At 45.5% G+C, this 15,464-nt stretch overlaps 1 protein-coding gene across 1 annotated transcript; it reads right to left on the bottom strand.

Annotated features, from left to right (window-relative positions):
* Window positions 1–12,711: 12,711 nt before the first annotated feature.
* On the bottom strand, window positions 12,712–14,228 carry LOC129514578 (uncharacterized). The gene is made up of 2 exons (XM_055333256.1): window positions 13,524–14,228; window positions 12,712–13,219 (listed from the first exon to the last, which is right to left on the bottom strand). The coding sequence occupies exons 1-2, from the start codon at window positions 14,088–14,090 to the stop codon at window positions 13,163–13,165; spliced, it is 624 nt and encodes a 207-aa protein (XP_055189231.1). The 5' UTR covers window positions 14,091–14,228; the 3' UTR covers window positions 12,712–13,162.
* Between the last annotated feature and the right edge of the window lie 1,236 nt (window positions 14,229–15,464).

Here is a 15,464-nt window from a genome sequence, read left to right as displayed (position 1 = left end):
CGTGGTGATTCTGTGAGTATCCACATCAGTGCACATCTGCCTCCCCAGTAGCTGCCCAACTCCAGAGCTGGGGATTTCTCTGCTCTCTCCTCACTAGCACATACACAGCACTCAAGCACGTGGAGGTCCTCCGAGATGTCTCCTGGATGAAGGGCCCAGGGAGGCAGGGACACACCACATCGCTGAGAAACACTAACACATCTAACTTATGAGCCCTGAATGACGGGTTTCTGTCCTTCAAATTTAAACATTGGTCAGCAAGAGCTTCTTGGCAGTTCACCCTCAAAACAGACATTGTGTTGTTTGCTTCTAAGCTGACCTTGAGGGTAGCATATCTGACTCTTGGGGGCACCCACCCCGACCCCCTCGGCATTGGGATTCAATCAGCTGTCACAGGTGCTGGGCACCAAGCTTTCAGGGAATGATGTTGATGTAATTCTCTCATTTGTGTTAAGTTTGACTTCTTAGAAAGTGTACTTTTACTCACTTTGCTAATATCAAGATGTGATACAGCACACAGCCTATTTCATGAGAGTTATTTTTTCTAATTTGATGACTATTTTATACTATCACACCAGAGGCTTTGTGAACTGTCAGTTCCCCCACTAGCCTACTAGCAGGGAAGATGCTGCTTCCAATAACAAATGTCCTCTCCCGATGAAGCCCAGGACTAATTTTTCCACTGACCCAGATACTTTACACCCAGAAAAAGGGAACATTCACAGTTGCAGAATTGTGAGTACTTGCAGTTGAATAAAGGTAATACTGCCCGACTCTGGGATCCCGACTCTGGGATGGTTTTGTTTTTGGAATGTAATTTTTTGGGGGGAATTTTTCAATCCTGGACACACACTGTTCCCCAAACAACTGCTTTAATGGAGTGCCGTCTTAAAGAGTATTTTCTGAGGCATTACTCTTGTGACAGGAATTCATTCCTATGATGCAAATAGTCACAGTGCCCTGCTACTCACGCTGGCAAAATACATGTTCAAAATATTAACACAAGAGAGCCAGGATCAGTGACCAAATGGGCAAGAGTGGGCGACTGAGAAGCAAGTTTTAGCATGAGGAAAAAGGAAGTAACTTTATGTGTCTACTCTTTCTTCTGAGGAAATCACATGCTGAAGATCCTTGAGAAAGGAATGTGTGTGACTAGGTGGGTGGATGGGAACCCACGAAGAGACCTACACAGCCCATCGCTACGCCATCACCCAGGTAGTGACAAAGGAAACATGCCACGCGTTGGATCCAATGGCTTTATGTTCTGAAGTGACATGTTTTCTGGTTGGAATGTTTTCACCTGTGCTTGTGATGCATATGGGTAGAAGAAATAATGGGTATTTCTTTATCCAGAGCAAAAACCAAAGTGAAAAGGATGCCCTGAGTTGGACAGTGGGATACATCATCCACTCACAAGTCCTTACACAATTCACCAATGGCTAAAGAATGGGCAAGATGCCGTCCGCGGAGAAAGGCAAGTTCAACAGAGACCGGGGCCAGGCCCTCTCAAGACCGGGGCCAGGCCCTCTTTTCATTGTGACTGGCCCAGTGATTGATTCAGGCAGTGTATCCCTGAATTTCCCATACTGAGACTTGTTCTTTGTGTGAACTCCAGGCTAGGGGAGAGTTGCTTGGTGGTTGGCAATAGCTGTGAGAGACGAGAAGCCGCACCACGGAAATAATCCATCCCCTTCCAGTCTGCATGGTGCACACCTGATCTAACGTGCTTTCTGTCTAAATCTATGCTAAATCATTACTCCTAATTATAAGTTCCTATTGTGTCTGTTGTTTTTTTTTTTTTTAACTAGGTGGAGAAAGAGTTTATTCAAGGCTAGTATTTTCATCATTTAGTATCTATCCAAGAACAAATGAAGTCTCAGGAGGCAAAAAGAGTTTCTTGTTTAAATTTATATAATTTACAGTAAAATGGAATGTAATATCTTTCTCCAATCAAGGTTTTCTTGTTTAAGAAAACCAAAGAGCACACTGACTAGGAGATAAGCAGGTGATCTTCCAAGGGGGAATCAGAAACAGGTGGCTAGTTGCTCAGGGCCCGTCTGAAGAAAGACACAAGAACCGACTTGAAGAAGACAGTATTATCTACTACAACAGCTTTTTCTGCAGGATATTAAAGCACTTTATAAATATTAATTATCTCATCCATTCTTATCACACTGTATGAACCAAAGACATTATAGATGGCCAACTGCCTAGCCCACTAGGCTAAATATCTCAAGCTGTCTTTCACAGAATGTGATTTCCAATTCAAAACATGCTCACCTCCCTCTTATTTAGAGATGTGATTGCACTTATGAAAGATCCAGTCCCCTTTGGTTCTTTCTCAATACCTTTGAATTACTAAATATTTCTGCCTGTGCCCCACCTCTTCCCCCTTTTATACATGTTAATCTAGCAAATTTAGAAAACGCCAATACATAAAGTAAGGGTAAGCCACACATAAGCTCATAATTATTAAAAATTACCATAGATATTTGGTGTGTATTTATCCTGAAGATTTTCTAAATGCATGTGATCGTACATTTTTATTTCCTTTAATATTGTTTCATGTTCACTTATATCATTATTTTAGATATATTCTACATAATCTTTTTCATGCATTATATGCCATTATTCTTAACAGCTAAATATTACTTCACTATACGGAAGTGATATAAATAAATTAAATTCTTCCACCTAAACACTGAGGCTGTTTCGACATTTTTGCTGTTACAGAGCTCTGCCTCCAGCCCAGGAAATCAGCATGTTCTGTATCCTTCTGAACCTTCTCGGTGGCCAAATATATGAAACCATGATACAAAGGTTTGGTTTTGTTTACAAAAATGGAACTATACCCCAAACCTCATTTCGTCCACATTAGAAAAAAAAAAAGTATCATGAATGTTCTTCCAGGGAATTTTCTTTTTTTAAAAATTTGTTTTTATTTATTTATGATAGACATATATATATATATATATATATATATATATATATATATATATAGAGAGAGAGAGAGAGAGAGAGAGAGAGAGAGGCAGAGACACAGGGAGAAGCAGGCTCCATGCCGGGAGCCTGACGCGGGACTCGATCCCGGGACTCCAGGATCATACCCTGGGCCAAAGGCAGGCGCAAAACTGCTGAGCCACCCAGGGATCCCCCCAGGGAATTCTTTCAATAGTTGCATAATAATTTACAGTACGTATATACCACTATTTGTCCAGCCATTTTCCTTTGATAGTTATTCAGACATTCCTTGATGTTTGCCATACAAAGAATCCTGCCCTCGACATCCTAGAACATAACTGCTAGTATAGTCAGTGTGTACTCCAACAGCATAATGACAAAGAAGTGGGATTGCTGAGTCAGACGACACATCTGTAATGTGAATAAATGTGTCATGCACACCTCTTAAAGGCATTCACATCAGCGTGTGGAAAAATGCAAGCTGCTCTGTCAGTTTCCTTCATACAGATGCTCTAGCTAGAAATACCTTGGATGTAAACATCCACACAAGGAAAGTGATGCTCAGAAAGGTACGAGGCATGCTCAAGGTCATGCAGGTAACAATTTCAGAATCAGGACTAGCACCTATACCTCCTTATTGTCTGACAAAGACTTTCTGTATAACAGCAAATATTTATTGGGGATGGGGGGTTGGTACAAGAAAGAAAAAAAATACGTTATCACATTTAGCTATTGCTGTGTAACAAACTGCCCCAAAACTTAGTAGTTTAAAATAAGAGCCATGTATTTAGTTATGACTTTATGGGTCAGCAATGTGGGCTGGGCTTTGCTGGGGGGCCCTGTGTCTAAGCTGGTCCCCTCAGGTCTACGTGGTCAGCGGTGGGTCAGCTGGGCTGCTTTGGTTCTTCTGTGCTCCCCCATCCTGCAGTATACTTCCCAGGCTTGTTCTTGTGGCAGTGGCCAAAAAGAGTGTACGTGTTTTGAGGCCTCCGGAGGCTTACACCCAGGGTTTGCACATTCTCACGCCTGCCACATTCAATGGTCAGAGAGCCGCAGGGCCAGCCCCGCAGATTTGAAGGATGATGAGACAGAGTGCCTCTAGTGGAAGGACACTGCAAAGGGCTTGGGCAAAGGAAAGTGTGGAGAGCAGGACCCATGCTAGCAAGCAATCCACCAGGTTCTCAGGTGGATTAAGTTTTTCCCACTTTCCAAACAATTGCTTTATCTTCTTGATGTGGCTTGTTTAGAAAATCATGGCTTTCTAAGAGCATAAAGGTAATAATATTTGTAGTGAAATCTCAAACAGTTCTCCCAAGATACCTGCAGTACATCTGGGGCATTACCATATTTGGTCAGATCTCTTTCCATTTTTAAAAATAGGTTTGTCAGATAAGAAAAATTAAGCACCGGGATGCCTGGGTGGCTCAGTGGTTAAGCAGCTGCCTTCAGCTCAGGGAGTGGTCCCGGAATCCCAGGATCAAGTCCCACATCGGGTTCCCTGCATGGAGCCTGGTTCTCCTCCCTCTGCCTGTCTTTGCCTCTCTCTGTGTCTCTTGTGAATAAATAAAATATTTTAAAAATAATAAATCAAAGAAAAATTAAGCGCTATGGCCGTTTTACTCTGTTCTTGTAATATGCCATATACAGCATTGCTGATGTATTTTCCCTTTATTCCTTGACTGAAGGGCACTGCAGCTGTAGAAAGCACTGTTTGGGGTTTGGTCTTCTGTAGTCTTTTTTGTGTGTATGTGACTTTAAAAAATACATATCTTTGTAATTTTGCATCTCACACAATAAACGAAGAGGACTTTGCAGGTCATAAAAATAGCAGGCAATAAATAAAGTTAAACATGGTCAGCTTCCTTTTGATATCACAACAGGAGTGTGTCCTTGGAGAGGAGAAGCAGGGCTGAGGGGCTACACTTGCTGTTTGCTGGGGCTCTGGTGAACGCAGCCTGTGGATGCGCAGACAGCCCTGCAGGGTGACTCCTGAGTGCTGGGGAGGGAACATCCTCTATATTTAGAACTTCTGGCTTCAGTCAGATATAAAATGGATTTAGGATGTGGGTTGAGGACAGGAAGAGAACACACACATGCTAATATTTCATTTGTTCTTTCTTGAATCAGCAGCTTAGCGTGGAAAGTGCTCTTCTGTGACATTCCTGTTTGTCCATAATTACGCATTGGTGAGGAACAAAAAGAAACTAAAGCAGAACTCTGCTGACATTTTACACTGGGCACCTTGGGACGTGTCTGAGCGTACGCTGACCCCATGTGTGCATCCAGCAGCAATTGGGTTCTCCAGTTCCGAGCAAAAGCCGGGTGAGTGGCTGCCAAAAGCGCCCAGTTTTCTGAAGGACGGAGCTGAGCATGCCATGTGCCCTTCACGGTAGAATTCCACAATGAGGCTGAGAGTATTTAAAACAACTAAAATAAGCATGTAGGAAAGAACTATAGGTTTCAATAAAAAAAAAGTGTTTTGAGGACATTCTATACCAGAGATCCCTATTCCAAAGGAAACAGGATACACAGAAAAGTGGAAACTTTATTGTTTACTTGGAGGTATGAAAAGAAATAGGTCAGTGATTCGTTTCCATAGTGACTATTATTGAAATAAGACAAACTGACACCAATACTGATTTATTCTCCTATTCAAGCCCTTTTAAAAGATCACTTGAATCTGAGTTGGTTCTTGAATATAAACAAGAAGACCAAGTTATCTTTCACAATAATGACCTTTTGCTACTTGAGAATGAGACTTTTAAAAAACTTAAAATAATCCAAGTTTGTCTCATAACAGTTTGTGGCTATAAACAGAACATGTTTTTAAGTATAGGAATTGTGTTCTGGGCAGTTGCAATTTAACACTAGTTCTTGAAGTAATTATCTATTCTTGCTTTACTCCAAACTATAGGATAGTTATTTGCTGTTGGTGACCTCTGCAGCCACATGACAAGAGTTGGTAATAAACGCGGGTACTTAAGCTGCACTCCTGGATGACCAGTTTTAATTTGACCTTTCTAGCCAAGAGCCAGCTCAAGTGCAGAGTGTGGAATACAGCCGTGTGCTGGGGAGTCCAATCATTTTGGCCATTTAACCATCACAATGAATCGTTGCCTGTGGACGTCCTCTGAAGTGATCAATACCAATTTTCAAGACAGCCGAAATGTCCCAATCAACTACATGGCGCCAGTTCAGTGGGCATGTGTGGATCCAGGTTCCTAGTCAAGGTGAAAGGAAACAAACAAGTGCTCGGCCCATTCTGGCCATGGAGGCCCGCTGTCGGGGAATCTGGGTCAGAAAGATTTTGTTCCAGTTGCAGGTCTTCTGTCTGGACCACTTCCACGGCTCATCTCTTCATCTTTGTCAACACAGTGAAAGTGGGTCAGTTCTCAGCCGAGGGATGTGGACATGGAGTCTCACCACGTGTTCCACTCCTGGGGCACTGGCAGGAGGAGGCTGTGCTGTGCAGGGTAGGACAGTGCAGGTGTGAGAGTGTGTCTTTGGTGTATGCATGTGTCAGCGTATGCATGAGTATGTGTATATGAATGCATGTGATTATGTGTGCAAGACAGGAGCGTGGCCTGTGGCACAATCTATGATGTGAGTGATTTCCTCTGCTAACGTTAACCCTTAGTTGTCAGGGTCTTGACTTCCCCAGTTACCAAATAACCCAGGATCATTCTTCTGCTCTATCTGCCTTTCATCAATTTTGCTACTATTTGCTATCTTCGCAGGTAGGTCAATAGTGGAGAAAAAAGAAGGAAATGATTTCTTGACTAAGATGGGAGGTAGTGGAAGCTGAACCTTTGGGCTAAAATTAGGTGAGAAGATAATCAGTAGATCAGCATAAAAGTAAGGAGCTTAAGTGACTGGCTGCAGTTCTGCACTAGGTCAGGGACCCCATCTTTCCCATTTTTCTCTAGCATGAATGTTTGTCAAATATATTTTTTCTATATTTAAGCAATTATTACTTTCTCCTAGCATAACAAACATTAATCCCAGGGCTCATGGGAGATGAGGAGACTGTAATGGAATAGCACTTTGCAAAATAAGAACTCTGACCTATTGCACTGTAAAGCTAATCATCTATTTTCAAGAATGCAGACCAATCACCTGCAGGGTAGCTTTTATGTTATGGCACCAGAGGGAAAGCACTGCACTTTATTCTCTTTGGAGTGCTTCCAAACTGCACGGTCATGCTCTGAGGATAGCCTCCTCCCCCTTTCATAAACACATAGGAATCTGGTAGACACAGTCTAAGTTATTAGAAAGTTGTAAGCCACAGCAGTTCATCTCTTTTTCTCAAATAGCTGATCCTGAAAAATGATAACCCAACAGAGCTAGGGAAGCATGTTTCTTTTTCTTGTTTGCTCTCTGGGAGTACCTGCCAAGTTAGAAATCTACATAAATGAAATATAAATTACTACCAACTTAAAGCACTAGACAAATTCTAAAAGTTCTCACAATCACACAAGGCAGGACTACAATGCAAGTGACAAAATAATAGCTATCTGTTGGTTTTCATGTTATTTCCACGTTTCTTAATAAAGACGTCTCTGTTAAAAAGAGTAAACTACTTTCAAAGAAAGCCAAAAGAAGAAAGAGAGAGAGAGAGAGAGGGGGGGGGGGAAGAGAGAGGCTGGGAAGGAAGGAAGGAGGGAGAGTGATATGGAGGCTCTCTTTGAGAATCTGAATTTATAAACTGGTGAGAGTGAACTATTCCTATTCACAGAAGAATCTTTATTCATGAAAGAATTAACCGCAGGATTCATTTTTGCTTTTGTTTCATTTAAAAATGTTATGAAATTTCAGAATTTTATTATAAAATATTACAGAGACACAAAGATACAGAGAATTATGTAATACCACATTTCCACCACTTGCTTAAAAGAGTCATCCCCCTCTCCCAACAAGTTGATCATTCTTGTGAACTTAGTGTCACCACTTTTGTAGATTTCTTTATCCTTTTACAATGTACTCTGAATCCTAAACACTTAATCCTATTTTTATGTATGTTAAATTTATCTGTAGGGTTGATATTATACACTGACTGATTTTATCTTATCCATGGCATCATGGATTTTCTCGCAGGTTTTATCTGTTGTTTAATTTTATGCGTTGCTGTACTTTGCTCAGTTCTCTGCTGGATGGTGGTCCTTTGGGCAGATACCACAGATTATTTACTATCCAAACAGAGGTTCTGATCGGGCTTCTCTCTGAACAGAGCATTTAAAATATTTTCTTAAAATCTCTGATTTTAGACCTGGTTCTACTTGCAACTTTCCTAGTCCTCGGAGGTACTCTTTCCAGTAGCAAGCTTAAACTTAAAAACAAAACAAAAACTATTTTTGTGACTATAAAACTAATACACACCCATTTTAAAGTAAACACACAAAAGTATAGTTCTCCACTTTAGCAATAATCACTGTGAACATTTTGGTGTATTTCTTTCCAGCAATTTTCATGTTTTGGTTTTGGCTTGCAAAAACCTAGTCCTATTGCAAGGGGCAATTCGCCAGTGGGCACCTGCTACATGTTATGTGCTCATATTAGGTGTAGAAAGTATAACAGTAAAACAGACAAGATTGTATTCTTCCCAGAATATTAAATAAAAAGCAAAAACTACACAAATAATCATATGATCGCCCTTGTGACACGTACCATGAAGTCACAGAGACTAAGCAGGGGATAAAATGCTGAGATCCCCAGGAGGCAGGAAATAGTCACATGCGGTAGGGAAGACCTCCACCAGGAGGAGAGGCATTCAGTCTGGATTCAAAGATACAAGAAGGGTGTATGACCTGTGGGTGGATACGTCTGTGTGTTGGGATTGGCAGGAAGCATGAGATAGAAGGCCAGGGGCAGTTACAGATCACCATCCCCTCATGAAAACCCATATGCCTAAATCTTTTCCCACTTTTCTGGTTATCCTGTAAAGACAGCATCCTAATGTGGAATTACTGGACTGCAATGATTTGAAGGAATCATGTTTATAGGATTTTGATGTATTAAAAATAAAACATTACTCAAGATTCTATATTTTGGATGTCAACACCAATGTGTTATATCATTGGTGCCAATGACTCTGACTAGTGCTGCTGGGAAGGTAGGCCTGGAAACAATGTCGACCTCAGAACTTTGCTATTATTACTTTTTACTCTATCACCTAAGGTGAGTGGCTATGAAAGAAATGACTAGAAGAAACATATTATTATTTAAAACACATGAAGAAAAACATAATGTTAAAACAGCAAAGATATGTGGGTTGGTATGTATCTTTGCAATGTGAAGAACACACACACACAACTCAGGGATACACTAAAGAATTATCAAAGAGGACCTGGATGGAGTCAGCGGACTCCACAAATTAACTGAACAGAAAAGATTATAATAAATGGGAAGACACTTCAGGAAAGAAACAGTATTATAAAAAAAATTAATGATCTCAAGACTATTTCACAATTTTAACAAATTCTAATAAATTTTTAAAAAGATTTTATTTACTTATTCATGAGAAACACAGAGAGAGGCAGAGACATAGGCAGAGGGAGAGAAGCAGGCTTCTTAAGGACCCCAGGATCACGCCCTGAGCCAAAAGCAGACGCTTAACCCCTGAGCCCTGAGCCATGCTGGTGCCCCTCAATAAAAATTTTAAAGGGATTTTTTTGGTTAAAATAATTCTGAAGTTTACTTGAAGAAATAATGTTCAATAATACCCAAGAAAATTGGCAAGAAGAAAAATCAACTAAAATGATTTCTTCTGATGGATAAGGATGGAGTGGGAGAGGAGAGAAACAGAGGCTACTGTTGTCCACAGAAACCCCAAATCTTTAGTTAATCTATGTCTGCACTCCTGTGATTAAAAATACAAAAAGATACACTTCAAGACCTAAAAGAGAAGTTTGTGGTAGGCTACAGAGTGCAGGAATAGGTAGACCTATTACTGGGACAAAAGAGACAGCTTTGAGTTTTTACAAAAAATAAAGACAGGGCAGCCCGGGTGGCTCCGCGGTTTAGCGCTGCCTTCAGCCCAGGGTATGATCCTGAAGACCCAGGATCGAGTCCCATGTCAGGTTCCCTGCATGGAGCCTGCCTCTCCCTCTGCCTGTGTCTCTGCCTCTCTCTCTGTGTCTCTCATGAATAAATAAATAAAATCTTAAAAAAAAAAGACAAAAATAACATTTTAAATCAGTGGCACGGTAAATATTGTGCAATTAAGTAAAATAAATTTGAAGTACTATTTCGTAAAATAGAATAATCAGAGATAAACTTGAGAAGAAGCAATGAAAAAAGACAATGCATAAGACAGGGAAATAAGGGATCCCTGGGTGGCGCAGCGGTTTAGCACCGGCCTTTGGCCCAGGGCGCGATCCTGGAGACCCGGGATCGAATCCCACGTCGGGCTCCCGGTGCATGGAGCCTGCTTCTCCCTCTGCCTGTGTCTCTGCCTCTCTCTCTCTCTCTCTCTCTGTGTGACTATCATAAATAAATAAAAATTAAAAAAAGACGGGGAAATAAGTATTTAGATGAATAGTATCTATGGTTGCTGTTAACAGCAAAATTAAAATACACAGTAAAAGGAGAGATAGTTGACTTCTAAAAATCTCAAATTTCTATATGCTAAAAAATCATATAAGTGTAAATGCCAAAAAGGAGAACTATGTACTAAAATTATATCAATGTTAATATTATATTTTCCTTACAAATTAAGAATGACAAACATCCCACTTAAAAAAAAAACAGGCAAATATCCTAAAAAACATATAGAAGGGGGGAAAAGTCAATAAATATAAGGCAATTTTGAATTCTCTGACCAGGGAAATGTATATTAAAATAATGATGAGATTCTGGTAGCAATGAAAGAACACACCCAGTGCAGATCTTGGTTTCCAAAGCCAGTCCCCAAGGAAAGCAACCAGGACTCCATGATGACATGACATATTTTACTGAAAACAAACCAAACAGATCTTGGTGGTCTCACATAAGAAGGGGAAAAAAAAAGTGCCATATGTTTAAAAGTGATACCTAGCAGAATCCACAACAGAAAGGTAACAAGGAACATTTACCTGCACTGCTAAAGTTAAATTCAGGCAGAAAAAAAATCACACCGAAATAAATATAACGCTGTTGCAACAATAGACTAGGACTTGGCCCTATTTTAAAGTTGTGCGTGTCCATTTCAATCGAAGTTGACCCTACTCTGGAGGGTGGACTCCAGCAGCCTCACCTGGAAGGCAGGGGTGAGACTCCCCCACAGGAGGGGCCCTGTGTCCACCATATCCCTGGCACAGCTGACTTTTTCTATAGCAAAGTAAAAAGGCTCCATGTCCTTTTAAGTGCAGCGACTTAGAAAAAAGGCCTGGCTTAAAGGGCCACCTTTGGATAAATTTGTCTCTTATTCCAAAACCTTTAAATATTTGCAACTTTAAAAGAGGGGAAAACTAAAGGTTATATCCATTCCTGCTTCTAAGGAAAAGAGTGGAGTCTGCTTTTATTATAATGAGACTCTACCACCAACCCATACAAGCCTATATACCTTGCACTTCTTTTAAGGTTAGGACCATACCCAATTAGCTTGTGATTTGAGACAAAGAGTAGCAGAGAAAAAATTTATTCAGTGCTAATATGATTATGTGTGGCACACTGGGGCAAATGTTTGCACATGGGTTATCTCAAGTAATACATGCAATCCCAAAACAGGATTCTGTGGGGAAACAGGCTTGGGGGGAAGCTAAGGCTCCGAGACCCTGTCTAAAAATAAAGGATGACATGCAAGTCTAGTAACAGTTTGTCCTCAGCTCAGGCCCATCCTCACTCCCTGCAGTCTTTCTGACCCACTCTTCATGTCTGTGAAATGAAGCTTTACACATCCTCTAAGTATCTTTCCAGCTCTAATATTCTGGAACGTTCTGACTTAAGATTTGCTCTCATCTGAAGCTCCAAAAACCCCACGAGTGAGGCAGTCATAATTGCAAATTTAAGAGTCAGGGTGTTCAGTCTGATATAGGACTTCTGTGCTACTCCCAGAAACATACATTCATCTAGAAGGTGAAGCCCAAGTACTGACATTTCCAGGGTTGTTTCATCTGTTTATGGAAATAACTGAAATAGATTATTATATAATGGGATGCCTCAGATGGTCTGGGGTGAGTACAGTGTGGACAATAAGGAGAGTTAAGAAGAGCCTTGGTCTTTAGAGTTCTTGCTCCCATCTTTTTCTTCAGTTTTCTCATTTGGTGCCAACCAGCTCCTTCAGTCAAATGTCCTATGAAACCTGCACTTTCGGATCAAATCCTCATCATTCAAAATCAGTAATTCTGATTCCTTTTCTTTCATTCTTTCCATCTTTCATTTCTGACGTGGCCTGACTGCTGGTAGACAAGGAAGTGACTGGAATAATTCATATGAAGGCGTGAATGGCCCATTGCTGACTCAGCCTGTGATCCCCTTCCCAGGCAACTTTAAATTCTGAAAGAGTAGCTAGTGAATCCAAACAGGATCTTAAGTTCAGAGTTAAGGAATTATATTACTTAGGCAAGTCTATGGACAAGTCAGAAAGCATATTTTTCTACACCAGTTCCCCTTCTTCTGTATGGATATGGTATCGTTAATAGGATACTTTAAAGCTATAATTCCCAAACTTCTGAAGGTAGACCTCTATTAGATTTTTTTTTTAAAAAAAAGGACACTTACCCAAATGACGTACTCAATTCATATATACATGTCCAATTACTGCACTGATAATGCTTTAGTACAAACATACACATTTTAAAGGGTGTGATAAAAATGAGCAATACTTTCACCGTATTTTATCTTAATTTTAAAAGCACACATTTTTGCTCTCACTCCAACTTGTTTTGAGTGTAAGTGGTAAGACTGAATATACTTCTCACATGTAAATGACACACATTTACCAAATGCCGAAAGAAAAGAAAACAGCCGGTGAGTACCTCTACCCCCAGGCTTCACTGGGGGCACTCAGGTCTTTTCACCATGGTCTGTGCCTGTCAGATGTACGAAGGGGAGGGGGAGCAAGATGGGTGAGGGGGTCACTCTGTACAGTGCTGGTAAAGTCTGATTCTCTTCTTTGATCAAAGACAGCGGTAAGAGAGTTGTCATGGTCTCTTCCTGAACCCCAGTTAACTTTCACGGCGGTGGACTCACGGCTCTGCATGCCTTATTTAAAACAGGAGCAGGCTCAGATCCAAGTTTTGTGGAACTTGGGACTGTCACAACTTCTGAGGGGCGGAAACTCCTGAAGAAAGAGAGCACACACGCAAAATCTCACTTTTACAACTTGAACATTCTCGGTGAGCACGACTGGGCCCTCCCAGAGCAGTGAAAGGGGGAAGCCTGGGGGGGGGGGAGCCTTGTGGGGGGGGGGCGGCACCTCCAGCAAGAAGGTGAGGGACGGGCCTTCAGAAGACTAGAGGAGCGTGCTCCTGAAAACGAGGCAGCTTGGGAAAGGCGGCTTCTTTGCAGAAGGCTGCGTAGGGGACCGGAATTCAAATGTCCTTCCCTGCTGGAGGCCTCTTAACGGGCCTTCGCTCTTGGCGGACCTGCCTTCTGCCGCACAGCGCTCGGGGGCCTGGAGCTAAGCACGGAGCTCCGGTGTCCGCATCCATCGCGGCCTTCGCCGTCGCCGTCGCCGTCGCCGTCTTCCTCTCGCTCCCTCCTAAAACCCGGAGCTGCGGGCTCACGGCAGAAGAGCTCGCGGCTCCACGAGGAGGATGTGTAGCTTCTGGGCAAAGGACATCCGGGACTTCACTAAAGTAAGTCACGCGGCCAGCTCCCGCCCACTGAGGGGCCCATCTGCCCCGCTCCTCGTGGGCAAGAGATCCGGGCTGGGCTGGAACTGACCTTGCGGAAGTCCCTGCCCGGCTCCCTTTCACCGCACCGTTCGCGACGCACGACGGCAGAGGGGAAGGCGAGAGGCCGGCGGCGGCCCACAGGGCGAGCGCGGCGCGAGGACCCGAGGTGCAGCAGGCCCGGAGGCTGCGCCCTCGAGCGCGCTGGGGCGCGGCCACGCCCGAGGCACGCGGCGCTGAAGCGTCGCCGGCCGCCCGGCAGGCGTGCCCGCCTCCACGCCCCGCTTCCTCCACGCCGGCCTCCAACGCTCCTTCCATTTCCGTCCGCTGCAGAACAGGGCCCCTCGGCTCCCCGCAACGCTCCGCCCGGACTCCCCTCGCGGCTGCCCAAGACTAACAGGCGGGAACGTTCTTTGACCCAGAGGCGACCAGCGGACTCGCGCCCCCGGCGCCGGGCGGCCGACGCCACGTTTACCCGGCATGCTCCGGGCGGCCAGGGACTGGCGGGCCACGGCCACGTGACGCGGGGGCGCCGAGACTGCGCCCTGCTCCAGTCTGCGGCTGCGCGGGGCGGGGGCGGGGGCGGGGGCGGGGGCGGGGCCCCGGGGGCGCGAAGGCGGGCGCGAAGGCGGGCGGGAAGGCGGGCGCGGAGCCGGCTGGCTGGGCCCTGGCGAGGACGAGGCGCCGGAGCCGGCGGCGGGTGTCGGCGGCTCTGGGGTTCGGGGAGCGGATGCACACCCCGGCCCGGGGTCGGCCCCGGTGCAGCCCGGGCGGGGAAGGCCCGTGCCTTGCCCCCCACCAGGCACGGGCGGGTTGGGGGCGCTGCAAGCCGGACAGGGCGCTCCGAACTCTCGGGTCTTCCCTGAGCCGAGGCGCGCAGTGGGTCGGACGGGTTGGAGGGGCCCCCGGAGCCGGGCGAAGGGCCGGGCGCCCCAGGAGCCCGGGGACGCGGCCACCGCCGGGGGTCCGTCCCGGTGGCCCGAGCCGCCGTCTTCCTGGAAAGCTTGGCTGTGACCTGAAGGGGCAGGCGGCCGCGGCGTGAGGAGAGCGGAGGAGAGCGGAGGAGAGCGGAGCACGCGCCGTCTCCCTGTCTCCCGGGGGCGGCGGGGTCGGTCCTCGTGCCGCCGCCGGCCCGTGCGCGGGGACCCGGCACCCACAGGGCCCGCGGTGGGGCGGGCGCCCCGCGGGGAGGCCCCGGGCTGCCCAGAGCGGCCCTCGGCCGCGGGTGGGAGGGCCGCTGGCTGCCGTCCCCGACGCACCGCCGGACGCCGCCGAGTGAAGGGCTCGCGCTGCTGGGGCCCCAACCCCTCAAACCCCTCACAGGTGTGGGCACGGCCCGACCGGCGCGACCGACGGCCCCGGCCTCCGCCTCCGCCTACGCCCGCGCCCGGGGATTCGGCGGGGCGGGAGCCGGTGATTGAGACACCACTGCCCCCTGGTGGCCGCGCGCCCGAAGGCGAACTCCAGGGTTTGTGTTCATGGCTCTGGGTTTTTGGAGGAAGAGTCTCTTCTAAGAGTTGGGGGGGGCGGGGGGTGAGTCTTGAGTCACGTAGCATCGAAACACGCGTGGCAGGGGAAAGGAACCCGTGGGGCCGGTCAGGGCCGGGAGGTTGGGTTATTTCCGAGGCTGCCTGACTGGGGGCCTCGTGGGCTTGAGCCACTTAGCGATGTCCGCGGTTCCCGCGGTGTCAA

This window comes from Nyctereutes procyonoides, unplaced genomic scaffold, assembly GCF_905146905.1.
Source record: "Nyctereutes procyonoides isolate TBG_1078 unplaced genomic scaffold, NYPRO_anot_genome, whole genome shotgun sequence".
Taxonomy (NCBI): domain Eukaryota; kingdom Metazoa; phylum Chordata; class Mammalia; order Carnivora; family Canidae; genus Nyctereutes; species Nyctereutes procyonoides.
The sequence above is the reverse complement of the archived record's forward strand: the minus strand, read 5'-3'. Positions and strand labels throughout refer to the sequence as shown.

Coding starts and splice junctions, on each gene's coding strand:
- LOC129514578 (XM_055333256.1), bottom strand. CDS start 14,090: ATGGAAGGAGCGTTGGAGGCCGGCGTGGAGGAAGCGGGGCGTGGAGGC. Junction 13,220..13,523: donor CGCTGTGCGGCAGAAGGCAG/GTCCGCCAAGAG, acceptor CTCTTTCTTCAG/GAGTTTCCGCCCCTCAGAAG.